Below are 27,020 nucleotides of genomic sequence, written 5' to 3'. Positions count from 1 at the left end.
GCGCTCATTAGTGACTTGGCGCGACATCCTCCTAGCATCTGGTCAGCACACTATCAAGTGCACACATGCGTATTTTAGGATTAAATGAAACAAGACTAAAATTTTGTACGCACCAAATCGTCTGTTCGATTTATGATTCGTTTTCATCATTGAGGTTTGTTTATTAAAAATTCCTTTATACCATAAAGTTGTAACTCCACGGCAATGAAGTCTTTTTTTTCCACGACAATGAAGTTGCAATTGTAATCATTCCAAAGTTGCAACTGTATCGACATCAAAGTTACTACATGGCAACTTTGCTATCAATATTGTGGCGACTTTATTATTCACTCAGTTGCAACTTCAAAGTTGTTGTTTTTTTCACCCAAGCACACACTTTACGGGATTAAGTATTGAAATTCTCGTCATGATAACATCAACCATGACAGCCACATGGTATAACTGGATACACACTTTGAAAGTTAATTGACAAAAATTCAAAAATAACCACATGACACATGTAGTAAGCAATCCAAACTAGTGAACCAACATTTGTTTGCCTGATTAGAAGGATAATTTTATTATCCTGCCCACCTTGAGGTTGCATGCATCACTCTGATACAGAGACCGGTGGTAATCCTCTTTTTGTAAAAATGAAAAATTTCCTGCTCATGAGAACTCAAGTCCAGACCTGACATTAGTGCTTGTGGACTCTAGTTTTCAATTATGAAAGTGAGGACTCTTTTTCTCTATCCCCATTAACGAAAAACTATCTTAAGATCATCTCCGTCTTCAGCAAGCCTTCTGGCCATATGCATTCAGTGGGAGCAACAATCGCGTCGACTACGAAGACGTATATAACGACTTTGTTAATTTCAAGATGATTTGGCGGTTCAATCTTTCGGGAGTGCTCATAGGGTAGGATGTACGTGTGTGCATTCACATGGATGAGTGTATGTGTATATGTATGAGCGTTTGTACTGTGTAAAAAAACAATCCAAACTATAAAAAAACTATAAAAAAATGAAATGTCATCCAAAAAGTCCTCCTCTTTGGCACGTTCGCGCGTTATTGACTTTCTCCGCCCCACGCATCCCCTCTCCACCTCCTCCCCCGGCGGCGCCATAGCACGCGACCGCTGCGACGAGGCGCGCCCCGTCCCTTCTTACTCGTAGCAGCTGCAGCGGCGGCGGGAGGACGAGCAGGATGGCGGCGGCGAGGAAGAACACCGCGGTGCTCGCGCTCTTCGACGTCGACGACACCATCACCGCGCCGCGCAAAGAGGTGACGCCGGAGATGCGCGAGTTCATGAAGCGGCTGCGCGAGGTGAGGCCCTCCCGCCCTCGTTCCAGTTTCTCTTTCCGTGGGATTCTCCGGCGGGCAGATTATCAAATGGGGAATTAAGTGTGGGTTAAGATCTAATTTCCCACTCACTGTATGTCTGGTTGTGGCACTCTGGTTTTCTTCCCGGGAGCAGGTTGTGAGCGTGGGCCTGGTCGGGGGATCCGATCTGGCCAAGATCTCCGGGCAGCTCGGTAAATCAGGTACCCAGCCTGCTTGGATTCAGCAGGACGGTCTGCTAGGATTCTGAGTTCTTCGCGAGGCACTGTCTGCTCAACTTGTCTGAAACCGTAATCAGTTGGGTCTGAAACTCTGATGTTCGTTCTCTCCTCTGCAGTCATCACCGATTACGACTACGTCTTCTCCGAGAACGGACTAGTTGCGCACAGGAACGGCGAGCTTATCGGGACGCAAGTAAGTCTCCAGCACATTGTATATGTACACTGTTTTAGCACGAACGTACTGAGTTTACTACTGGAGGTGTTGCGTAAAGATCCACATCTGTATTTTGCCTGGTGTCGCAGAGTTTGAAAACGTATCTCGGAGATGACCAGCTTAAGGTGAGCCAACGTGGTGTGGTGTTCTTATCTTGTACTGTTGTCGCAGACGAGTTTCCAGGCCTTGATGGTGATATTACGTGTTCCTTCCTCGCAGGAATTCATTAACTTCACTCTTCATTACATCGCGGACTTGGATATCCCAATTAAAAGGTCAGCGCTGAACCTGAGAATTCCCTCTGCTGCTACCTCTTTACTCACCGAGTTAACGTTTCCCCAGGGGTACATTCATAGAATTCAGGAATGGAATGATCAATGTGTCGCCAATAGGGAGGAACTGTAGTCAAGAAGAGCGTGATGATTTTGAGAAGTATGATAAGGTACTTTAGTTCGAATTGGAAAGGGGAAATATGTCATTAGAGGAACATGGAACTGAACCAATTCAATTCTTTAGGTACATAACATTCGGCCTAAAATGGTCTCAGTGCTTCGTGAAAAGTTTGGCCACTTGAATCTCACATTTTCCATTGGAGGGCAGATTAGTTTTGATGTAAGTATTGTAACTAACTAATACATACCTGCTAGAAATATCCATTTTGGGCTTTACTACTGCACCACTGAATTCAGGTATTCCCAAAAGGCTGGGACAAAACCTACTGCTTGAGATATCTTGAAGAATTCAAAGAAATTCATTTCTTTGGGGACAAAACTTACAAGGTGAGAGATGTATACTTTAGTTGTGCAGTGCTTCCAAGGTCAGAAATCTCGTTGTCTTTTGTGAAGTGAAGTACCTTTGTACACACAAGGTGTTCAGCAAACTTTTAACCGAAAAAGGCTTTCGCCCCGCTTTATAAATAAAGCAAACCGCCACAGAGCACACATACAAGGACAAGTTCACACGCACCCAAGTCTCACAAACAAGAGGAAGGTTCTACCGAGGGCATAGCTCAACAAGCCCAAAAAAGAAAGAGACAAAAACAAAAAGAAAAGGGCGGGGGGGCCTAGGGGCCCAGGGGCCCAACAACCGACTAGTCGGGATTCGGCGGTGGCGGCGGCGACAGGCGGACAGCCATCGAGCGAAGGTCGGCGATGAAGGCTGAGATGGCGTCGCGGTCCTGGGAGCGGCTAAGCGGCCGCCAAAGCTGCAAGAAACCAGACAGTTTGAAGATAGCGTCAGTAGCTCGTCGAAGAGGAACGCGCTGGATCACAAGCTTATTGCGGATCGTCCATAGGGTCCAAGCGAGGGCACCGATCTCAAGCCACCTAATGTGGCGAGAAGACAAGGGGGAGGACTGGAGCTCGTCAAATAAGTCGGGGAAGTTGGTGTGACACCAATTTCCGCCCACCACGTCAGGGAAACAACTCCAAACGAATCGCCCGGAGACGCAGGAGAAGAAGATGTGATTCGAGTCCTCGGGAACGCCGCAAAGAGGGCAGAGGCCGGATCCCGGGCCATTGCGCTTGCGGACCTCAACGCCAGACGGGAGTGGACCGCGAATCCACTGCCACATGAAGATCCGGATTTTCAGGGGCAGGCGGATGGACCACACCGTCACAAGGGGGGGAGGGGCGGAGGAGGGAGCGATGGCCTGGTATAGAGACCTGGTGGAGAATTGCCCCGAAGGTTCGAGGCGCCATCTCACCCGGTCAAGGTCACTATCAACCACCGGTTCGTGAAGAGCAACGCACGCCAGGCGGCGGATTCCGGAGGGCCAAAGGGCCTCCGAAAAGCAAGGCGCCCTAGGTCAATAAGGGCCCTCTCAACCGAGATCAGGGGTTCTACCGCGATGGAGAAGAGGTCGGGGAAGCGCGCAGCGAAGGAGGAATCTCCAGCCCATCTGTCAAACCAGAACAGAGTCGCCGATCCGGAGCCCACCGAGATGGATGTCCCGATGCGAAGGACCGGGAGCAGCTGGATGACCAACTGCCAGAACTAAGAGCCACCAGATCTCTGACAAAACGCGAGGGGTTGGCCTCGCAAATATTTGTTCCGAATGATGTCAAGCCAGAGACCCCCTGGCCCTGCGAAATCCACCAAAGCCAACGGGAAAGGAGGGCGATATTCATGCGTTTGGAGCACATGATCCCGAGGCCTCCTTGATCCCTAGGCTTGCAGATGTCAGGCCAGCTCACCATGTGGTATTTCTGTTTATTATGATCGCCGGCCCAGTAGAAGCGGGACTGAATTTTTGTAATCTCATGGTGCAGGGTCTCGTGGAGGCTGTAGAAGCTCATGAGGAACAGGAGGAGGCTGGAGAGGGATGAGTTAATGAGAATGGTCTGAGCCGCCTTTGACAGCCATCTACCCTGCCAGGGTTCGATGCGCGTTTGGAGTTTGGTTACGGTCGGGCGCAGGTCCGCGACGGTAAGCCGAGAGTCGCTAATGGGCGTTCCCAGGTATGTTGTGGGAAAGGCGCCGAGGCAGCAGTTGAGCCGGTTGGCAATGGCAAGCGACTCAGCCGGAGAGTAGCCCATCACCATCACATCACTCTTGTCGAAGTTTATCTTAAGGCCAGACATTTGTTGGAAGCAGAGGAGGAGGAACTTAAGGTTGGCGACATCCGACTCCGAGCCTTTGACCATGATAATGGTGTCGTCGACATACTGGAGGAGGGAGATCCCGGAGCCGCCAGCCAGGTGGGGAGTGATTCCCTGAATGTGGCCAGCAGCCTTAGCCTTATCTAGAATGGCGGCAAGCGCGTCCACCACCATATTGAACAAGAAGGGGGAGAAGGGATCACCTTGCCTTACCCCACAGGAGGTGGGGAAGTAGGGCCCGATCTCTCCATTGATGTTCACGGCAGTACGACCGCAAGAGACCATCTGCATTACCCTGGAAATCCACCGGTCGTCGAAGCCCTTACGGAGCAATACTTCCCGAAGGAAGGGCCAACAGACCGTGTCGTAGGCCTTATGGAAATCAATCTTCAAGAAGACCGCCTTAAGGTGTTTAGCGCGCACCTCATGGAGGACTTCGTGAAGGACTAGCACCCCATCCAGAATGTATCGCCCTTGAATGAAGGCGGACTGGTTGGGGTGGGTAATCTGGTCAGCGAGGAGGGTCACCCTATTGGCGTACCCTTTAGCCAGAATCCGAAAAATCACGTTGATGACCGTGATTAGATGAAACTGACGAATGTCCGAGGCTCCCGGGACCTTTGGGATGAGCGAGATGATCCCATAGTTGAGGCGTCCGAGGTCGATAGACCCAACATAGAACTCTTCGAAGATGGCCATGATCTCCGGTTTGATCACATTCCAGAAAGACTGGAAGAATTTCACCGGTAGGCCGTCTGGACCCGGGGCCGAGGTAGGGTTCATGCCGCGGATGGCATCCCAAACCTCGTCCTCGGAGAAGGGGGCCGTAAGGACCGCGTTCTCCTCAGCGGAAACAAGCTGGCGGCCGGACCAGCAGTCGAGGGCCAAAGATAAGCCTCCCCGAGGGGAGGCAGAGAAAAGGGTCCTATAGAATCCATCGACGTGAGCCCTGATGTCACGGGGGGACTGAAGCAGAGACTCCCCGTCCCAAAGAAGGGGAATGGTATTGCGTCTACGCCGACCATTCGCAATGGCCTGGAAGTAGGCCGTGTTCGCATCACCTTTCAGGACCCATTTCCGGGATCCGCAAAGGCGCCAGTAGGCCTCCTCGTCGGTGTAAATGACCGCGAGCTGGTCCTCCAAGTCGTACCTAGAAAGCCAATCCTCAGGTGAGAGACCAACCGCATCAGCGCGCAGGTCGAGGGCCTGGATGGCGGACAGCAAGGTCTTCTTGCGCTCGCGCAGGTCACGTCCCAGGTTGGCACCCCAACCCTTCATAAATTGTCGGCCCCGCTTGGCACAGAACTGCCAGGCATCAATGGCCGAGGGGGGACGAGGGTGAGGGTGCTCGCGGGCCTCAACCCACCGAGCACGGACCGCCTCCACGAAGCCGATCTGGGACAGCCAGAAAGTCTCAAACCGGAATCATGGGGGTATCAGGGGGCGCTCGTCGACAGAGGAAAGGAGAAGGGGGACGTCCCATTTAATTACTGTATCGGGGGGCGCTCGTCAGCAAACTTTTCAAGCCACTGTTAACGACATCCCATTTAATTACTACAAACTTAACTGTACCGTATCTGTCTCTGTAGCATTTTGTCTGACTAGTGCTTCCTTTTTCATTCCATTCTCTTTAATAGGGTGGCAATGATCATGAGATATTTGAATCTGACAGAACAGTTGGTCATACAGGTATGCTGGTTGTATGTTAAAAGTTGTTCTATGCTTGTGAAATCAAGGAGTTTTTTATATATATTTAAGTTGAGGACATCCCTGGATGAGTAATTTTGCAGGACAAGAAAGGCCATGGATTAACATGAGATTTCTCGAATGGCTCGTTAATGAACAGGAGAAACATAGAGAGCATCTTTGTACATCTGTAAATGCCAAATATGAATTAAATGAGCTGCGCTGCAGAGCATGCAAATAGCAAAACGAAATTATTACTAGTTGCTAACTGATTTCATATTTGGAATTGTGCTCAAGCATGAGGGCTGTATCATTAACATCCAACTTCTCTGTATTGTTGGTGATCCAGCTGTAGTGACTGCCAGAAACTACCTTTTCACCATCATAGCTAATCCTCGGAGTAGCACCTTTTCTAAGTCATCTTAAAAACTGCGAGAAACTACCTTTTCGCCATCATAGCTGTAGTCCCTGAAGAGTGCACCTCAGGCTAATGGGGTACTGAACTGAGTAACCATAAGGCAATCAATACTCCTCCAGAAACATTGCACAACTCCCATTGTGACTTAGTTGCGAAACAATTATGTGGATACTCCACTTGCTAGCAATTTTAAATCTGTTGCCTGGTTCAGTTTATTCGCTGAGTTCAACCCATGGTTTATCTGGCTTTGATGCTGACAAATCATTTACATGTGCAGTTACCAACCCCAACGACACGATGCAGCAGTGCAGATCTATCTTCCTGTCGAAGTGATTGCCAGACTATCGTCCCATATACACTCATCTGTTTACATTCAGAGAAACATATGTACTATAGTGTGCTAGGTTCAGATTCAGGTAGAGGAACTAGAAATCAGGAAAAAAAACTTGTTGCCGTTCCTTGAGATTGTGTCTTTCATCCAAGATTTACTGTTCTTGATACACATGGTCATTTCATTCTGGGACAATACATTTGAGGTAGAGCTTTCCAAGAAGTGAAGAGAGCAAACGCCAACCAATACTTCTATGCATGTAAGCCTTCTCCACTTCCTATTTTCACTTCTCAATCCGAATCCCAATGATCAATTTGTAGCTCCAATTCCAATCAATTGTCCACAACACATGCATGAGATGATCGGCTAATTACATGGATTTGTCTAAGAAGTATAATGTGGATAATTGCAAGGATTAATTATGATGTCATAGACATGTATGCCATAACTTTGTGAGGTGGGAGGCTGCATGTCAAGTGAATTAGATGTAGTGGAGATCAAACTATTTTGGTATATAGGATAATAGTTACTATACTCCTGCAAGCAAGCAGATATTCATGTTCCAGCAAAAAGGAGCTAGGTTCCAGGAAATCATCAAGCTAGGCTGGTGCCGAAATTGACCATTTCACCCTTGTTTTAGTTTGCCAGTTACACATGCTTAAGGTAAACTGACTTATACCTGATAGAATTAGATGAAGGGATTTTGGAACAGTAAAACAAAATGACCATCATGTGACCTAAGCCTGAAACTGAGTGCTTCTACTGCAAGCAGACTGGTCACTGGAAGCGGAACTGCCCCAAGTATTTGGCGGATAAGAAGGATGGCAAGGTGAACAAAGGTATATGTGATATACATGTTATTGATGTGTACCTTACTAGAGCTCGCAGTAGCACCTGGGTATTTGATACTGGTTCTGTTGCTAATATTTGCAACTCAAAACAGGGACTACGGATTAAGCGAACACTGGCAAAGGACGAGGTGACGATGCGCGTGGGAAATGGTTCCAAAGTCGATGTGATCGCAGTCGGCACGCTACCTCTACATCTACCTTCGGGATTAGTATTAGACCTAAATAATTGTTATTTGGTGCCAACGTTGAGCATGAACATTATATCTGGATCTTGTTTGATGCGAGACTATTATTCATTTAAATCAGAGAATAATGGTTGTTCTATTTATATGAGTAATATTTTTTATGGTCATGCACCTTTGAAGAGTGGTCTATTTTTGATGAATCTCGATAGTAGTGATACACATATTCATAATGTTGAAGCCAAAAGATGCAGAGTTGATAATGATAGTGCAACTTATTTGTGGCACTGCCGTTTAGGTCATATCGGTGTAAAGCGCATGAAGAAACTCCATATTGATGGGCTTTTGGAACCACTTAATTATGAATCACTTGGTACTTGCGAACCGTACCTCATGGGCAAGATGACTAAAACACCGTTCTCCGGTACTATGGAGAGAGCAACAGATTTGTTGGAAATCATACATACAGATGTATGTGGTCCGATGAATATTGAGGCTCGTGGCGGATATCGCTATTTTCTCACCTTCACAGATGATTTAAGCAGATATGGGTATATCTACTTAATGAAACATAAGTCTGAAACATTTGAAAAGTTCAAAGAATTTTAGAGTGAAGTTGAAAATCATCGTAACAAGAAAATAAAGTTTCTACGATCTGATCATGGAGGAGAATATTTGAGTTACGAGTTTGGTGTACATTTGAAAAATTATGGAATAGCTTCGCAACTCACGCCACCCGGAACACCACAGCGTAATGGTGTGTCCGAACGTCGTAATTGTACTTTATTAGATATGGTGCGATCTATGATGTCTCTTATAGATTTACCACTATCATTTTGGGGTTATGCTTTAGAGACGGCCGCATTCACGTTAAATAGGGAACCATCAAAATCCGTTGAGACGACGCCTTATGAACTATGGTTTGGCAAGAATCCAAAGTTGTCGTTTCTTAAAGTTTGGGGCTGCGATGCTTATGTGAAAAAGCTTCAACCTGATAAGCTCGAACCCAAATCGGAGAAACGTGTCTTCATAGGATATCCAAAGGAAACTATTGGATACACCTTCTATCACAGATCCGAAGGCAAGACTTTTGTTGCTAAGAATGGATCCTTTCTCGAGAAGGAGTTTCTCTCGGAAGAAGTGAGTGGGAGGAAAGTAGAACTTGACGAGGTAACTGTACCTGCTCCCTTATTGGAAAGTAGTACATCACAGAAAACTGTTTCAGTGACACCTACACCAATTGGTGAGGAAGCTAATGATGATGATCATGAAACTTTAGATCAAGATACTACTGAACCTCGTAGATCAACCAGAGTGAGATCCGCACCAGAGTGGTACGGTAATCCTATTCTGGAAGTCATGCTACTAGATCATGATGAACCTACAAACTATGAAGAAGCGATGGTGAGCCCAGATTCTGCAAAATGGCTTGAAGCCATGAAATCTGAGATGGGATCCATGTATGAGAACAAAGTATGGACTTTGGTTGACTTGCCCGCTGATCGGCAAGCAATTGAGAATAAATGGATCTTCAAGAAGAAGACTGATGCTGACGGTAATGTTACTGTCTACAAAGCTCGGCTTGTTGCAAAAGGTTTTCGACAAGTTCAAGGGATTGACTACAATGAGACCTTCTCACCTGTAGCAATGCTTAAGTCTGTCCGAATCATGTTAGCAATTGCCGCATTTTATGATTATGAAATTTGGTAGATGGATGTCAAAACTGCATTCCTGAATGGATTTCTGGAAGAAGAGTTGTATATGATGCAACCAGAAGGTTTTGTCGATCCAAAGGGAGCTAACAAAGTGTGCAAGCTCCAGCGATCCATTTATGGACTGATGCAAGCCTCTCGGAGTTGGAATAAACGCTTTGATAGTGTGATCAAAGCATTTGGTTTTATACAGACTTTTGGAGAAGCCTGTATTTACAAGAAAGTGAGTGGGAATTTCTGTAGAATTTCTGTAGAATTTCTGATATTATATGTGGATGACATATTACTGATTGGAAATGATATAGAATTTCTGGATGGCATAAAGGGATACTTGAATAAGAGTTTTTCAATGAAAGACCTCGATGAAGCTTCTTACATATTAGGCATAAAGATTTATAGAGATAGATCAAAACGCCTAATTTCACAAAGCACATACCTTGACAAGATTTTGAAAAAGTTCAAAATGGATCAAGCAAAGAAAGGGTTCTTGCCTGTGTTACAAGGTGTGAAGTTGAGTAAGACTCAATGCCCGACCACTACAGAAGATAGAGAGAAAATGGAAGATGTTCCCTATGCTTCAGCCATAGGCTCTATCATGTATGCAATGCTGTGTACCAGACCTGATGTGTGCCTTGCTATAAGTTTAGCAGGGAGGTACCTAAGTAATCCAGGAGTGGATCACTGGACAGCGGTCAAGAACATCCTGAAGTACCTGAGAAGGACTAAGGATATGTTTCTCGTATATGGAGGTGACAAAGAGCTCATCGTAAACGGTTACGTTGATGCAAGCTTTGACACTGATCCGGACGATTCGAAATCGCAAACCGGATACGTGTTTACATTAAACGGTGGAGCTGTCAGCTGGTGCAGTTCTAAACAAAGCGTCGTAGCGGGATCTACATGTGAAGCGGAGTACATAGCTGCTTCGGAAGCAGCAAATGAAGGAGTCTGGATGAAGGAGTTCATATCTGATCTAGGTGTCATACCTAGTGCATCGGGTCCAATGAAAATCTTTTGTGACAATACTGGTGCAATTGCCTTGGCAAAGGAATCCAGATTTCACAAGAGAACCAAGCACATCAAGAGACGCTTCAATTCCATCCGGGATCTAGTCCAGGTGGGAGACATAGAGATTTGCAAGATACATACAGATCTGAATGTTGCAGACCCGTTGACTAAGCCTCTTCCACGAGCAAAACATGATCAGCACCAAGACTCCATGGGTGTTAGAATCATTACTGTGTAATCTAGATTATTGACTCTAGTGCAAGTGGGAGACTGAAGGAAATATGCCCTAGAGGCAATAATAAAGTTATTATTTATTTCCTTATTTCATGATAAATGTTTATTATTCATGCTAGAATTGTATTAACCGGAAACATAATACATGTGTGAATACATAGACAAACAGAGTGTCACTAGTATGCCTCTACTTGATTAGCTCGTTAATCAAAGATGATTATGTTTCCTAACCATGAACAAAGAGTTGTTATTTGATTAACGAGATCACATCATTAGTTGAATGATCTGATTGACATGACCCATTCCATTAGCTTAGCACCCGATCGTTTAGTATGTTGCTATTGCTTCTTCATGACTTATACATGTTCCTATGACTATGAGATTATGCAACTCCCGTTTTCCGGAGGAACACTTTGGGTGCTACCAAACGTCACAACGTAACTGGGTGATTATAAAGGAGCATTACAGGTGTCTCCAAAGGTACATGTTGGGTTGGCGTATTTCGAGATTAGGATTTGTCACTCCGATTGTCGGAGAGGTATCTCTGGGCCCTCTCGGTAATGCACATCACATAAGCCTTGCAATCATTACAACTAATATGTTAGTTGTGAGATGATGTATTACGGAACGAGTAAAGAGACTTGCCGGTAACAAGATTGAACTACGTATTGGATACCGACGATCGAATCTCGGGCAAGTAACATACCGATGACAAAGGGAACAACGTATGTTGTTATGTGGTCTGACCGATAAAGATCTTCGTAGAATATGTAGGAGCCAATATGGGCATCCAGGTCCCACTATTGGTTATTGACCGGAGACGTGTCTCGGTCATGTCTACATTGTTCTCAAACCGTAGGGTCCGCACGCTTAAAGTTACGATGACAGTTGTTATGAGTTTTATGCATTTTGATGTACCGAAGTTTGTTCGGAGTCCCGGATGTGATCACGGACATGACGAGGAGTCTAGAAATGGTCGAGACATAAAGATTGATATATTGGACGGCTATATTCGGACACCGGAAGCGTTCCGGGTGATTTCGGATAAAACCGGAGTGCCGGAGGGGTTACCAGAACCCCCCGGGGAAGTAATGGGCCTTATTGGGCCTAAGGGGAGAGAGAGGGCAGCAGCCCAGGAGGTGCCCCCCCCCCCATAGGGAGTCCGAATTGGACAAGGGAGGGGGCGCGGTCCCTCTTTCCCTCTCCCTCTCCCTCTCTTTCCTTCCCCCTTAAGTTTCCTAATTGGATTAGGAAAGGGGAGTCCTACTCCCACTAGAAGGAGGACTCCCCCTCCCCTTGGCGCACCCCATAGGGTCGGCCGGCCTCCCCCTTGCTCCTTTATATACGGGGGCAGGGGGCACCCTAGGACACACAAGTTGATCCTCGTGATCGTTCCTTAGCCGTGTGCGGTGCCCCCTGCCACCATATTCCACCTCGGTCATATCGTTGTAGTGCTTAGGCGAAGCCCTGCGTCGGTAGAACATCATCATCGTCACCATGCCGTCCTGCTGACGGAACTCATCCCCGAAGCTTTGCTGGATCGGAGCCCGAGGAGCGTCATCGAGTTGTACGTGCGCTAAGAACTCGGAGGTGCCGGAGTAACGGTGCTTGGATCGGTCGGATCGGGAAGAAGACGTACGACTACTTCCTCTACGTTGTGTCAACGCTTCCGTTGCGATCTACAAGGGTAAGTAGATCATACTCTCCCCTCTCGTTGCTTTGCATCACCATGATCTTGCGTGTGCGTAGGAATTTTTTTGAAATTACGACGTTCCCCAACACCTCGAGCTCCAGATCCACCGCGGAGGAAGGGGAGTCCTCACGGTGTCGCTTGCTGCCCGAGAGCGCCTCGCAGGAAGAGCCCCGCGACTTGTCCATGGATAGCACCACAGCAAAAGGAAGGAGGAGGGGTGGAGGTGGGGAGGATCTAATGAGGCGATGAATGGGAAGACGGTGACGGCGCAGTTCGGAAGCGGAAGCCGGAAACCCTAGCAAAGGGGAGGAAGAGCCGCGGGGGATCCATAAATAGCCCGTCCGAGCCGTGCCCACCTGGGCCCGACTCGCCACATGGGCCAAAGAAGGTTGAGGAGCAGGAACCCGGACGATGGGCCCAACTAGGCCGGATGGGACCAGAGGGGGGAAATCTGCCACCGACGAAAGAGGGGGAGGAGAGGCAGGCCCACTGGGCAACGGCAAACCGCAAGGCCCATCAAGCCCACCTGAGGGAACGTCCCGCGGCCCGATGGCCACCGCGGAGAAATCGAGATCTAGGTTACACGAAGCCACCAGCGACCTCGCTGTCGCCGCCGCCCGCGACGAGGCCGCCGCAGAGGCTGCAGGAGAGGGGGATGGGAGGCCACCAAGCTCCCCATCAGGTGCACTGCCCAGGACAACGAGATCAGGTGACGCAACAGCAAACTTACCAGACTTACGCCGCCGCCGAGAGATCCGAATCCCACCATCGACCGACGAGGACGCGGCCACCGACCGGCCCCGGCCACCAGGAGCGAACTTGCGGGGACGAGGAGCGGCGGAAGGCACCACCACCCCCCAGCACAAGGCACGGGACCACAGGGGGAAGGGACCGACGACCGCGAATCCTCCTCATCAGACGCGAGGGCCCAGAAACGAGATCCGAGCACCGGCAGCGGTGAAGACAGAGGGGAGAACCCCACCCGCGGGGAGCCAGGGAAGGGGAGAGAGAGAGCACATGCAAGCGGAGAGGGGGATGACCGGGCACCGGCCAGCGGGTCAGGGCGGGGAGCGGGACGGCTAGGGCAAGGAGGGGAAGAGGGGGAGGAGGAGGCGGGGGAGGAGGGAGGGAGGGGATCCATCTTCCCGGAAGAAGGGATTCCAACTAATGACTCTCTCTTCAATTTCCTCATGCATGTTGTTTCCGTCTACGTTGAAGTCTAACACCTCCGGTGCTCTCTTCCTGACACATGTCTCCTCTCTCGCCAGTCAACACAAAAGCCATGCACAGCACAAAACGGCACAGGGAGACGAAGACGAGGAGAAGCTTCTGCAGAGAAAACTTACTAGCTAGCTTCCCATCATGTTTACCACGGGAGTTCACACTAATTTTACCATCCTTTGCAGGGAATGCAGCAGGGTTCACCAAACAAGTTGTACTTTTCAATCATAGAACCCGGAACGCCCCATGCACATGTAATTTGACCCACGCTCTCTAAAATAATTCCGCATCACAGGTTACCTTGGACAGGTTTTCTAATCACTCAGTCACGCTGAACTTCCAACCCCTCTGTCGCTCACCAACCCTCGGTATTTCCGGAGACTCATGTTATTCTCCAAAATATTTGGTATTCACACATATGTTACGATTAACTGCAATGTGTACCCAGAGTCGATGTCGAGTTGGTTTTTTTTTTTGCACTACGGTTTATATGGGAAGAAACTTCGTTAACCTGAACACTTTGTCAAAAATATTTATGTATTTCTACAAGTGCAAGGAAAATTGGTTCTTGTAAAATTCAAAGATAACTTAACATTGCAGTCCTGCTGCTAGTTTGTGTATGTTCTCACGTGCGTTTTGGAAAATCCAGAGAATTGTATGATAACATCTTCTTTTTAAAGGTTAATAAATAATAATACAGTAGGCCTCCGCATTTAGGAGAGTAAAACTGAACCTAAACCCAGCCCTCTCAGGCCAGCAGTCTTTTCAGCCGTCCAGTGTCTCAATCTGGTTGTTTCTGTCCATTGGATGCGTGTGGGACACAGCTTTAGTGCAAATGTCACCACAACCTAGCATGTTGTCCTAGGGGTAGCTATTCCCGTGAACAGTCTCTTTGCTCACATGGTCATTTAATGACCAACAACATATTTCCTATGATTACTTAGTTAAATGTTGTTTTCTCCTCTTTGGACACTAAGGACACGACTATACGGATGGGTTTTACAATTTGCAAAGGTTGTACACTTTACCCACACTATAGATCTTCATCTTTTTTGTAATGTGCTTCGGTATATTATCCTCATGGGTGGACCAGCGTTACTTTAACAAGACCATTCTACCTCCATGACACTTTTATCTTGTCGTCGGCATACCATCAGGCCTTGTTCTAAGGTCTAGATTTCTATAGGAGAGTCCAAACCAATTCGAGGGATGGAAGACATCCCCACAAGAGCTCATACAAGGACAAAAACACCATTGTGGTGACTCCGTCATCAGGATCGACCCTGGCCAACTCTAGATTTTTGCCAGGATCTTGTCGACCATATGCCTATATATCCGCGAGGATCATATTGGCCGGTGCGGTATCGGAGAAGAGCATGACCAAAAGTAATGATGTGGTTCTTACTATCGATCGTTATGTATAGCATGATAGATGCGCTCCGATTTTTGTGGAAGAAGGGGTTGCATCTCTTCTAACACGATGAACATATCTCAGGTGTGGAGGAACCCGACGACGAGATTGTAATTATTGTCAATATCCATCTCGATGATCATATGTATATCATGTTGAAGTTCTAATACTTTTGAGATATTTTAGTTCATTTTTCAACTTCATTGCAAATATCCTGTTGATGTTTATTTCTATCAGTGACAACAGTACCTATGAGAAATTTAGTATGTAATATGCGTGTGCAAAGAAAGCAATCCAAGTTGAAACTAGCATCTGAATCCAAATTTAAGTGTGCGCCATAATAATATGGACACCTTCTAGCAACTAAAAACAACATGATACATGTACACTATCGGGATAGTAATCATGTGTTTTTATGGTTGATATGTGTCCAATCATATCCAAGACATGTTAAATGGTCCTGCCATCATCAAATGTGACGATATCAAACCAACCCGACTAGAAAAAAGGGGCGCGGGTGCTGATCTGGAGATGCATGGAGCCTCACAAGCCTATAAATGCAATTGGGTGAGCTCCTGAAGCTCCCTCACAATGACTCAAAAGGGATAGATATAGTTACATTACAAATCTCTTTTGTCTAGTTTATCTAGGGATGATGCTAAAATATGGTCCATATATTTAAGATAAATAGCCTTTAAATCTTATATGAACAGAACAAGTTGTGTAGGCTTGAGAGGCATTTGGGATTATTCTACCACATTTGAGGAGGAAGTGTTTTCAGTCTCTTAGCCTCTCACTCATTTGCAACAATCATACGATATGTTTATCTATATACTATCGACACTAATATTATTGTACCAATGCGCGTAATCCTAACAGTGCCAACAACATCCTCCTGCGTCCTGCGCGGCAAGAGGATTTGGCTGACATTTTTTACTTTTCATGGAAGGATTATGCTGAGTATGTTATGATTTCTATGGTCACCACGATGCAATATATGTAATAGTTCTATTAGGTTATCCATGATTACTATCTGAAAGGCTCGATCAAATTCTGCTGAAACTGTAAGGTGAATGTGACTGAACATGGTATCTATGACATTTTGTTGACAAACCTTGTTGTTCAATTGTGTAGGAAACACGATGGATTAGGGTGATGAGTACTTTTACAATGAGTTCATCAAATCACCGCTACCGGACGATGATTCAGACGGTTAATTGGCAATGCTAAGAGTATTTCCAATGAAACGGAGAAGGAAGAGGAGCATGATGTTCACTTCAAGGGTTCAACACCGAGACACCAAATTTTTATCGGCATAGGGCAATGGGCCACGTTGATCTATGAAAGACTATTTTGCAGCTAAGTCGATATATCATGAGGGCATCTTTCGTTGTCACTTCTGGTTGTGCAGCCATTGTTCTTGCGCATTGTGGAGGGTGTGAATGCATATGATGATTACTTCATGCCGAAGACAGATTGTGTTGGGCACTTGGTTTCACTTCTCTCAAGAAATTCACTTTTATATTATGGGGATGCTTGTAAATGGTTCAGTCATACATCTACTTGATGAGTACATCCATATATTTGAGACCATATGCCTTGAAGCAATGGTCAGATTTTCCACTGTGATGGTGAATGTCTTTAGAAAAAAGTGTACTTGGGAGAAACAAATATTGGGGCCAAAGCTGGGCTTTGGCACTTGGAGAATCGGGAGTTTCCAGGTATGTTTGTGTCCCTCAATTGCATGTAGTAGCAGTGGAGATGTGTATTTGACAACGTTTTTTGCATGCCAAAGTCTCAAAATGACATCAACATGCTCCAGCGTTGTCCCTTTTTGTAGGACTTTATAAGGATAGAGCTCCAGATTGCAACTCTACCATTAATGGGCATGACTCTATCATGCGTTACTATCTTCACTAGAAGAAAACGGAGCTTTAAAACCGGTTCGTAAGGGCCTTTAGTGCCGGTTCCATAACCGGCACTAATTGGTGGGCACTAAAGGCCCCCCCTTTAGTACCGGTTCGGCACGAACCGGCGTGCTAAAGTGCCACCACGTGGCGTGAGCTCGCGCCCTGGTATGGGGGACCTTTAGTACCGGTATTAAAGGGTTTTTTTGAATTATTTTTAAAAAAATTTGGAAATTTTTTTTGATTATTCTTTTTTGATTATTATTTTTTCTGAATTATTTGGTGATTTAGTCTCTAATCACCTCTCTTAACTGCTCAAGTGTGGATCACTCATTCCAAACCATCTAACTTCCCGACCGGTCACGTGGCGTGCTAAAGTGCCACCACGTGGCGTGAGCTCGCGCCCTGGTATGGGGGACCTTTAGTACCGGTATTAAAGGGTTTTTTTTTGAATTATTTTTTAAAAAATTTGGAATTTTTTTTTGATTTTTAATTTTTCTGAATTATTTGGTGATTTAGTCTCTAATCACCTCTCTTAACTGCTCAAGTGTGGATCACTCATTCCAAATCATCTAACTTCCCGACCGATCACCCATCCCTCTCACTACTCCAGCCCGAGCACGCTTAACTTTCGGGTTCTATTCTCCTTTGTTTACAAGTCTGCACTTGTTGTTTTCCTGACAATAGTAAGATGCCAATCCTATTAACCCTCAGGAGTTTAGCTTCAGCATGAAGTCACACATTTCACTGTTTGAGTTTGAAACTATTATTCTAAAAAACAGTAATTAATTAGTAACACTAATATTTCTTGAATAAGTTTGACCATAGTTTGACCACAGTTTGACCATAGTTTGACCAGATTTGACCAAAATTCAAAAAATTGAAATAATTATTTAGTAACACTAATATTCTTGAATAATTATGTAGTAACACTAATACTTCTTGAATAAGTAGTTTGACCAGATTTAACAAAAAAAATTAAAAAAAACTTAAATTTGACCATATCTTTTTTTCCTTTTGGAATTGAGGATTCTAAAAAATTGCAAACAGGTCGTAGGCCGTCTCCATCGGATGCGGATTTTTGTGCTGAATTTTTTGATATATTATACGTTTTTTTCCGACATCGTATTCAAAAGTTATAGCTGTTTTATATTTTCCCTACACTTTTTGCAAAACATGTTCAAATTTAAGTTTTCAAATTTTCCTAACTAGTAGATGTAGTAATATAACTACCTCTCGAAGGATTTTATTTTTTGAAGTTTTTATCATTTTCTTTTGATTTTTTCAGAACTGAAATGGCGACACAAAGGGGGGGGGGTAGAGTTTGAAAATTGCCCTATAGTACCGATTTGTGTCACAAACCGGTACTATAGGTCAGACCCTGACCTATAGTACCGGTTCGTGGCACCTTTAGTACCGATTCGTGGCACAAACCGGTACTAAAGGTGATCGTGGGGCCCTAGCCTGACGCCAGTCTGCCATCACCCCTTTAGTACCGGTTCATGGCACGAACCGGTACTAAAGGTTCAACACGAACCGGCATTAATGCATAGTCGTTCGAACCGGCACTAATGATACCATTAGTGCCGGCTCAAATTCAAAACGGCACTAATGTGCTTCATGTTTGACCCTTTTTCTACTAGTGCTTGTTAATGGTATCTATTCTTTATGGACGACCTTTGGCAAGACCATCTCCCAGCTAGAAGGTAACAAAAAATATCACTTTGCCCAAAAGCAAGAAGGTTCCAGGAAGAGTGTAGAGAGGACATTTGGAGGTCTCCAAGTACATTTTGTATTTTTTCATGGACATACTAAACAATGGGATCCAAAGCCACGTCAAAGGGGCTCTCTCCGCCTCTCTTTAATTTCAACAATCCTTTCCTTGAATTCTCTCCTCGGCCCAATCATTTTTTATCTTTTTCATGCCCAAGGGTGTTCTAGGGCTAGTCCTTGTGAGATTCTTCGTCGCCTTGTCGTTCGCATCATCCCTACAAGTGGTTGTGGCGCAACAGCAAAGAACATGGTGCTCGATGGGCACAGGGTGCCGCCCCAACTTTGTTTATTTGTCACATCACAAAGTCATCACATCCATCATTTCACCAAGAGTAGATGTTGCCCTTACCTGGCTGTCATTTCTACAACACCCAATGGACTGTTGAGCAATAAGGCAATAGAAAACCCAACACACAGCTTCTCAACATTTGAAAAAGAGTCAACCGGCCTTTTGCTATGGCGACCCTACCAAAGCGCGGCAATACTTCATAGTGTGTGATGTCGTTAATTCATGACCATTCGCCGAATAAACTCCATCTTGCCTAGTTAGGGCTTCGATGATGAGTAGGTTTATAGACGATACAGAGCATTGGTACGTGTTATTATTAAAAGTTGGATTGTGTGCACCCTTAGAGCATCTCTAACAGCCGTCCAACGCGCGGCGCGCTAAAAAGTACTTTGTAGCGCGCCCATCGTCTGGTTTGGCGTGGCGGGCAGCGCTGGCTCCAGCAGCCGCGCTAGAATTTAGCGCGCGCGTAGCTCCAGTAGGCGTGCTAAAATGCAGCGCGCACGCTCTCGCACGAACACTCTGGACTAAGTTGCATACATATTTTTTAGATAAAAATGATACGTAGTTCATCTCATAGATAAAATGATACATAGATATTTTACATAATTGATAGCATAGATAGATAAAACTACGGTGCAACTACATAAAAACTACAGTGCAACTACATACTACGGTGCAACTAGATAAACTATGATGCAACTACAATCTACTCCGAGTCGTTCTCATCATCATCATCATCATCCTCGCTGGTGTTGTCCGGGGTATCGAGCCAAATGTCCTCCCAACAAAGATCATTATCCCCAAAGATCGACTCCCCACCTGCTTCAATGATATCACACTGCGATATCGCCAGTGCCTTTCGCCGACGCCTGTCCGCCCGCTCTGCGCGGTGCCTTGCCGTCCTTTCCGCCCAGTAGGCGCGCTCATTGGGGACGTCCTCTGGGTGGCGCTGGCGCCACTCCGCCATGGCTCGCTCGTCCTCCTCGGCGATGAGGAGGCGGCGCTGCCGCCGACGGTGCTCCGCACGGTCCTGGTCCGTGATAAGACGAGGCGGAGGGGCGACGGCCTGCGCCTACTCGCACGTGTAGACGTCGCGGAAGTTCATCTGCGACGGAGGCCTCTCTAGACGCCACGCCGCCGCGTCGTACGCACGGGCGGCCTCGTGCGCGGTCCCGAACGTGCCGAGGCCCAGCTGGACGTCGCCGGACTGGATCTCAGCGTAGTAGGTGCCGCCGGGGCGCTCGCGGACTCCGCGGTAGCCAGACGATCCCCGGCGGCGCGACGGCATGGTGGCGCGGTGGTGTCTAGGCGAGCAAGCGGCAGAGGGAGTGGGGAGAGTGCGCGTGGCAGTGTGGAGGCCGCGTGGCGAGCGCCGCAATTTATAGGCGCGCCGAAAGCGGTGGGCCAAATCTAGCGTGCAAGCTGCTGCTTTTTCCCGTGCGCGCAATCGTTTCCCGCACGTGCTACTTTCCCGTCACTACTGAAGCGCGCACTATAGTTTACCGCGCGCGCACGTCTTTTGGCACCGCTGTTGGAGATGCTCTTAGAGATAGAGCCTGGTTAAGTATAATTGGAAATTATCATGCATGTGACTAAATAACACTCAATCAAAATTCTGTATTGTTGACCGTGTAGAGTATATGAGAGTTGTTCAATTCAAATGGGCACAACTGAGGACTAGAGTTTCGTTCCGATTGGGGACAAAACAAACTTGGCACAAGTGGAAGTATAGTAGTACTCCGTAAGATAAAATAAAAGCGCACACATGCATGCTGACATGGGTGATTACATGTAAAAAAACAGATGATCCGAGGAAGAAGAAGCCGGCGGGGAGAAGTTGAGAACACCATGCTGACTCGATCGGTGCACCATGTGTGTGCGTCAGTCTCGGCTAGCTCGTGGCAACGAGGCCGTCCTCTTCGACTGAGCCCGCCAGGCTGACCGACGACGACGTCGGGTTGACGACGTTGCAGTTGAGCCGTACCTGGCCGCAGTTCCCGGTCTGCACCTGGATGCGGCCCATCTTCACCATGGCGGCCGCGAAGCGTTCCTTCCACAGGGTCTCGTTCCCCGCGAAGCGGTTCACCAGCACGTTGAGGTTCCCGTCGACCCGGAGCTGGTTGTCGGAGAAGAAGAGCCCCATGCCGCGCGGCAGCAACTTGTAGTAGTTGTTGTCCAGCACGTTGGGCGAGCCCGGGTCGATCGGGGCCGTCGCCTGCGACGTGTTCGACGGGCACAGCACCCGCAGCTGCGCCGCGTACGACGGGCTCAGCCCTGCATCCACCTGATAGATGATAGTTCAGCGGACGTATATACGTAAACTAATATGGTGTCTCACTCGAGGGACGTACGATGGGAGTGTTGCCGTTCCAGATGCGGTCCACGAAGGAGGAGCAGAAGGAGCGGCCGACGGTGTGGGCGCCGGAGAGGAGGACCATCTCCTCGGCGGTTAGGGTCTTGTTCTGGAACCGGTCGATGAGCTGCTGCGCGGTGAAGGTCGGCGGGGGCAGGTTGTTGTTGGCGTCCTCCTCGCGAGAGATGCTGCCGTCACGGCGGCCGGCGGGGACAGAGTAGACGACGTTGCCGGTGAGGGTGATGCTGTCGCGCGCGGCGAAGGCGAGGATGTCGGCGCAGGAGACGGTGCGGGGGCAGCTCCGTTCGAGCGCGGCCTTGGCCGCGTCGATCACCTCGAAGCCGCGGAGGCTGGGGTTGTTCGGAGGAGCCACCCGTTCTGTCCTGCCCCCGCCGGGGTTGGTGGCCAGCAGAACTGAGGCATCGCAGCCCTGCATCAAGTAAAGATGAAAATTAACTCTCGGCCATTCACATTGTAATTTTACTTCACGTTTCTAATTGCATTTCAATTGGTTGCATGTATGCATGTACAAATGTAAGACGTTCTAAATTATTTCTGATTTGGATGTGTATATATATTAACACTTGTAGTGTGTTTGTTCATCAGTTCATATGTAGGCCATATTGAAATATCTAAAACGTTTTATGAACGATAACATTGAAGTGACCATGTTTGCAAGCATGCATCATGGGGAGAGAATTAAAAGAGCATTGAGATTGGTCCGATGAAAGGTTCCACGAGCAGACGAGCATGCGTTGCCTCTAGACAAGAAAAACAGCAGGGCATATATTCGCTGCCACTTTCATAGTTTCCCAGTTTAGCTTTTCTGCCTTTGGCTTTCCCTTTGTCTCCAGAGAGATTACAAATTTAGCTTTTCGCTTTTCTTTCGACTTTGCCTTTATTTCGATAGATATAACACATTTAACTTTTCTGCTTTGAGTTACTTCTCTAGGTCTTGATCTATTCCTTCTACTACGGAGAGCCAACATAAGGATCATGATGTACTCGTGATCAAGGAACCGCGGAATGAAATTACCCAAGAATTGCGGTGCATTTTAATTGGTCACATATACTATATGAATGTTTTGATATATTTGTTTGATGTGGTTCTTCGGTTGTTGTTTTAACGATATTTCTTTTTGGAACAATCTTCAAAGCTTGTATGTAAGTATTTATATACATACATGCATCCACATCGTCAACCAAACACTACAACATACAGCTACCATGACAATGATCATGTGGCAATAGCTAACCGATGATGACGTGCTATCGTCGAAAATGCTCTAAAGAAGAATTTAGCAGGATACAAAACTAGGGATAATTATCATTAATTATTTAAAGTAATCATAAATTCATGAATTGGTAGACATTTGAAAAGAGCATTGAGGTTCGTCAAATGAATGGTTTGGCCAACAGGGAAATATGGGTTGCCTCGGAAGACAGAAATACAGCAGGCCAGCAGGGGAATATGGATTACATGCGAAGAAAGAAAAACAGCTGGCCAGCACGGGAATATGGGTTGCCTCCGAAGACAGAAAAACAGCAGGCCAGCAGGGAATATATCACCTGCTACTTTCATATTTAACTACTTTTAAGCTTTATGCTTTGTACTCTTTGTCTTGATAGATAACATGTTTGGCCTTTCTGCTTTTGACTTTCCTTTTATCTCTGGAGATAACACATTTAGCTTTTCCGTTTTGCAATATATGGTTTTGCAGTTCTCTCTCTATATAGCAAGGGTTCCTGTTCTCAAAAATTAATAAAGCCATTGTTCCTCTCGCAAACATACTACTACCCTCTAACTCTCCATAGTTCAATCGAATGAAATAAAAAAAATGAAAATTAAGGGCTACACCTAGGATAATTTTTACAGAACTAACTTTACAAGTTGATGTGGTAGTACATTTTCGAGGTGTACCACTGAACTGATAATTTGTTCCCAGGAAGTAAAATCCGGCCGCCCCCCTACAATTAGTGCTAGATGTTTATCTTTGCTACTAGCTAACGTGCTGTAAAACACCAAAAGGTGTTCTTTTTTTCTTTGCCCCTGGAGGCTGGAGCTATCCACGCGTTGGCACAATTGATCCGAAATGTATATGCACAGATGAACTCTCATTGTGTAGGTAGCTACGTACCCGAACGAAGCAGTCGTGGAAATGAAGGCGGATGAGGCCGGCGGCGATTCCGGCGTCCTTGGCGAAGGCGGCCGCAACGGCCTGCCGGACAAGCGCCTCCGCGTTGGGGCAGCTCCTCTGGTAGAACCCCACCCGGAGCTGCGCCCTGGCCAGACCCGGCAGCAAGCACACGGCGCAGAGCGCCGCGATGAGGGCTGCACCGGTTCTGCCTTCCATAGCCATGGAGTCTTGCTAGTCCAATCTAGATAGTGCTTTGAGCTTCACAGCTCCGTGGGAGTTTATATAGGTGGATGGAGACACTGGCACTTTGGGTCTTGGGCAGTTTGGCACGTAACAAGTTCCTTTGGAAAAGAGCACGTACATGATGTAGGGGGGAGGGGATGGAGACAAAGACAGTTCTCGATCTGCTTTAGTCTTAGCCGCGGCCTAACCCCACCACCATCCTACACGCCGTAGGTCCAAAAATCATCACAGGACTCAAGGAATAAAGGTGAAACGCGCGGATGAATGAGTGGCAACTTGCTTTTGAAAATCTCTCCTCAAAAGCATAAGCTGATAGCGTGCAATTATTCCATCCATCAAACATGCATGTTTGTAGACACACTTTATTGACGATCGATACAGCACACGTTGTCACCACCCAACAAATGGACTAGGCAGCTACGTTACATTCATACATGTAACACATATAAAAGCAGTGAAAGCATCTTTTATCCGCGGAACGAAGGAAATAACATGAAATGGTACATGCGGCGAATGTGTAGTGGCCGGCCTGTTGCAGTGGCTAACTACAGTAATAGTTATTGAGTTCTTTGACAGCACCTTCAAGTGAATATATGCCGTTTGATTCTCATTGGTCCGAAGGTTAAAATCAATCTATACTGCTTTGGTAGGAAGGATGACAGTGGGTAGGGTATGGTGCGAGTACAATAATCCTATACCCATACTCTTGTTTTTTATGGGCATGAAATCCTGCCCATGCAATATCCATCGGGTAAATATCCATGTATCTGATGGATACCCACCGGGCAGATCTGTCGTGGTGTAATTTCTAGTTCATGTGCGGTGGAGGCACCAGCCACCGCCAGGGCCGGCCCTGGGCATGGGCAGGGGGGCGACGGCCCAGGGCCCAGCGCAAGGAGGGGCCCTGATGTAGTGCACATATATAATATAGCCAAGCAAAAATAGGTGAGAAAAAAATTTATGAGAGAAGAAAAACGAGATGAGATAGGCCCATCAGATAGGAGGTAGCGATTAGCGAAGCGTCACGCACGCCGCACAGCAGGGCCGCTTGTTTCGATTGTGAAACAAATCAATCGAAGATCTCGCGGACGCCTTGCTCGTCTGTTCGTCCACTCGTCGTTGTGGTCGCCTCGGTCACCGTTGTGCGTGTCGCCCGCCGTGCGGCAATCCAGCAGCCGCAGCCCGCAGCAGTACGTATACGTATGTATGTGAGTAGTGAGCGCAACCCACAGCAGTACGTATACGTATCCATGCATAACTCTCTGTACCATGTTCCTGATTCATCCCTGCAAACCCCAATTTCAGTAATTTCTTTTATTTTTTAGAACGTATTCAATTATTCATCCATGATCCATCCTCTAATTTTAGTGTACACGAAGTTCCAAATTTTAATGTATAATTTTCAAATTCAACCTTTCATAGTATGTATTCAGCCATCCTTTTTTTTGTCATTCTATGCACATGTCTAGGGTTCCAATCATTCAAATCATCCGATGTATAAATTTCTAATTCCTTGAATAATTTTTTCTTCATAATATTAGGACATTAGCCCGTCATGTTGCCTAAGAAGCATTTGTCAGTTGCTCAAACAAGGAGAAAAAAGATAGAAAGGGATCTGAAGATTCAACAACTGAAGGGTACTTAAGTATTATTGGTATTATTGTTGTCGATGGAGTCAGTTGAATTTGGTTCTTATTTGAGGTAATCATACCATGTTACTTTCAATTTTCTATCTTTTTAGTATTTCTGTCGTAATATGGCATTGTCCAACAATTATTATGTTTAAGTTTATGTACCACGCACGCGCATACATATATATGATCTTAGGACATAGGGGCACATGGCATCGAATTTGCCTAGGGCCTCCCGAAACACAGGGCCGGCCCTGGCCCACCGCGAGGATTATATGATTGGGAAATTAATTATTTGGAGGAGGATGAAGGTGGGTTATGAAGCTTACATACAAAGACTTGGTAGCTTGGGGTTTACAACACATGTGGCCCACAATTAAGATAATTGGATAGTGTCTACGCATACCCATGGGTAGAAAATCGTACCCGTGCAGTACACATGTGGAGGCACAGCCAGAAGGTGCCGTCGTGGCCGGCGTAGGAGGATGAGCTGTCGAGCCCACCGCCGTCCGGTATCCTCTCGAGTTAGTCGAGAGCATCAACCAAGTCAATTATGAAGAACTCGGAGAGAGAGAGAGAGAGAGAGGTGGGAGGGTACAATAGCGATATATGGTTGTTAGAGGTTTATAAGATGGAAATATGGCTAATAAAGCTCCACCCACCTTCGGCCTCTTCCTATCCTCTGCATATACGACATACTCCGTCTTCACTTTAGTCCGAGGCATACAAACTCTAATATCTCTCCTTCATCCACACAACACTACATCATGATTGCTTGATTTGGATATTTTACTAAATGAATAGGTTGTATTTGACATAAGCTTAAGAGATGATTGCAATGTAACCGAAGTGAAGGTGAGGACACATACAAACAGCAGATACCTGGAAAGATCCAAATGTTTGTCATGCAGGGAAGCAAACATCATTTGACACTCGTACATGCTAAACATCACATTCGAGTTGCTGACACTACACTCCATGTGATATGTAGCTCTGGAGTGGTGAACGCTCAGGCCAAATTGTTGGGCTGCATGAGGTGGGATTGCTCAGACTGTATCGGGAGGCGGGCGGTATGGGCCGTTTGTCTTCTGGTGTCTTCTCCAGAGGTATCCGATTATCAAGGCGTCTTTATCCAGATAAGGAATGGTGGCACATATATATGGCTTCAAGGATGGGTTTATGCACTCTAGTGGAAACACAAAATCTCTGATCCAGCTGACGCGTGCCTGCATCGTCTTCTTGCTGAGGGTGGAGGATTGACACTACCGGAACAGGGCCATACCCCGACGGCCAGAACAATGCCGACGGCCCCCGTCGGCTTCTTCGGAGATATGCCGACAGCCTGGTTCTGGCCGTCGGCGTACAAAGGCCGTCGGGTTACGTAGAGATAAGCCGACGGCACCCGTCGGCATAGAACGGCCGTCGGCCTAGCTACATATACGCCGACAGCTCCCGTCGGCTTACGAAGGCCGTCGGCATACACGTGGGGCCCGGCCACCCCCTGGCAAACGACGTCAGAGCTATGCCGACGGCCTAGACGGGGGGCCGTCGGCATAGGTCCGCAGGCCACGTCATTGATCCAGG

At 46.8% G+C, this 27,020-nt stretch overlaps 2 protein-coding genes across 2 annotated transcripts; one reads left to right on the top strand and one right to left on the bottom strand.

The window, feature by feature from the left end:
- The first annotated feature begins 1,047 nt into the window (after nt 1-1,047).
- Nucleotides 1,048-7,012, top strand: LOC123154099 (phosphomannomutase-like). Its single transcript, XM_044572891.1, has 10 exons — nt 1,048-1,305; nt 1,457-1,523; nt 1,658-1,734; nt 1,845-1,880; nt 1,975-2,030; nt 2,098-2,197; nt 2,272-2,367; nt 2,445-2,534; nt 5,993-6,044; nt 6,737-7,012. Exons 1-10 carry the CDS (start codon nt 1,186-1,188, stop codon nt 6,790-6,792), a joined length of 750 nt encoding a protein of 249 aa, XP_044428826.1. The 5' UTR covers nt 1,048-1,185; the 3' UTR covers nt 6,793-7,012.
- A 13,691-nt stretch (nt 7,013-20,703) lies between these two features.
- Nucleotides 20,704-23,852, bottom strand: LOC123151633 (peroxidase 1). The gene is made up of 3 exons (XM_044571313.1): nt 23,563-23,852; nt 21,423-21,854; nt 20,704-21,355 (listed from the first exon to the last, which is right to left on the bottom strand). The coding sequence occupies exons 1-3, from the start codon at nt 23,782-23,784 to the stop codon at nt 20,963-20,965; spliced, it is 1,047 nt and encodes a 348-aa protein (XP_044427248.1). The 5' UTR covers nt 23,785-23,852; the 3' UTR covers nt 20,704-20,962.
- Nucleotides 23,853-27,020: the final 3,168 nt, after the last annotated feature.

This window comes from Triticum aestivum, chromosome 7A, assembly GCF_018294505.1.
Source record: "Triticum aestivum cultivar Chinese Spring chromosome 7A, IWGSC CS RefSeq v2.1, whole genome shotgun sequence".
NCBI lineage: Eukaryota > Viridiplantae > Streptophyta > Magnoliopsida > Poales > Poaceae > Triticum > Triticum aestivum.
This window is presented reverse-complemented; position numbering and strand designations above follow the sequence as displayed.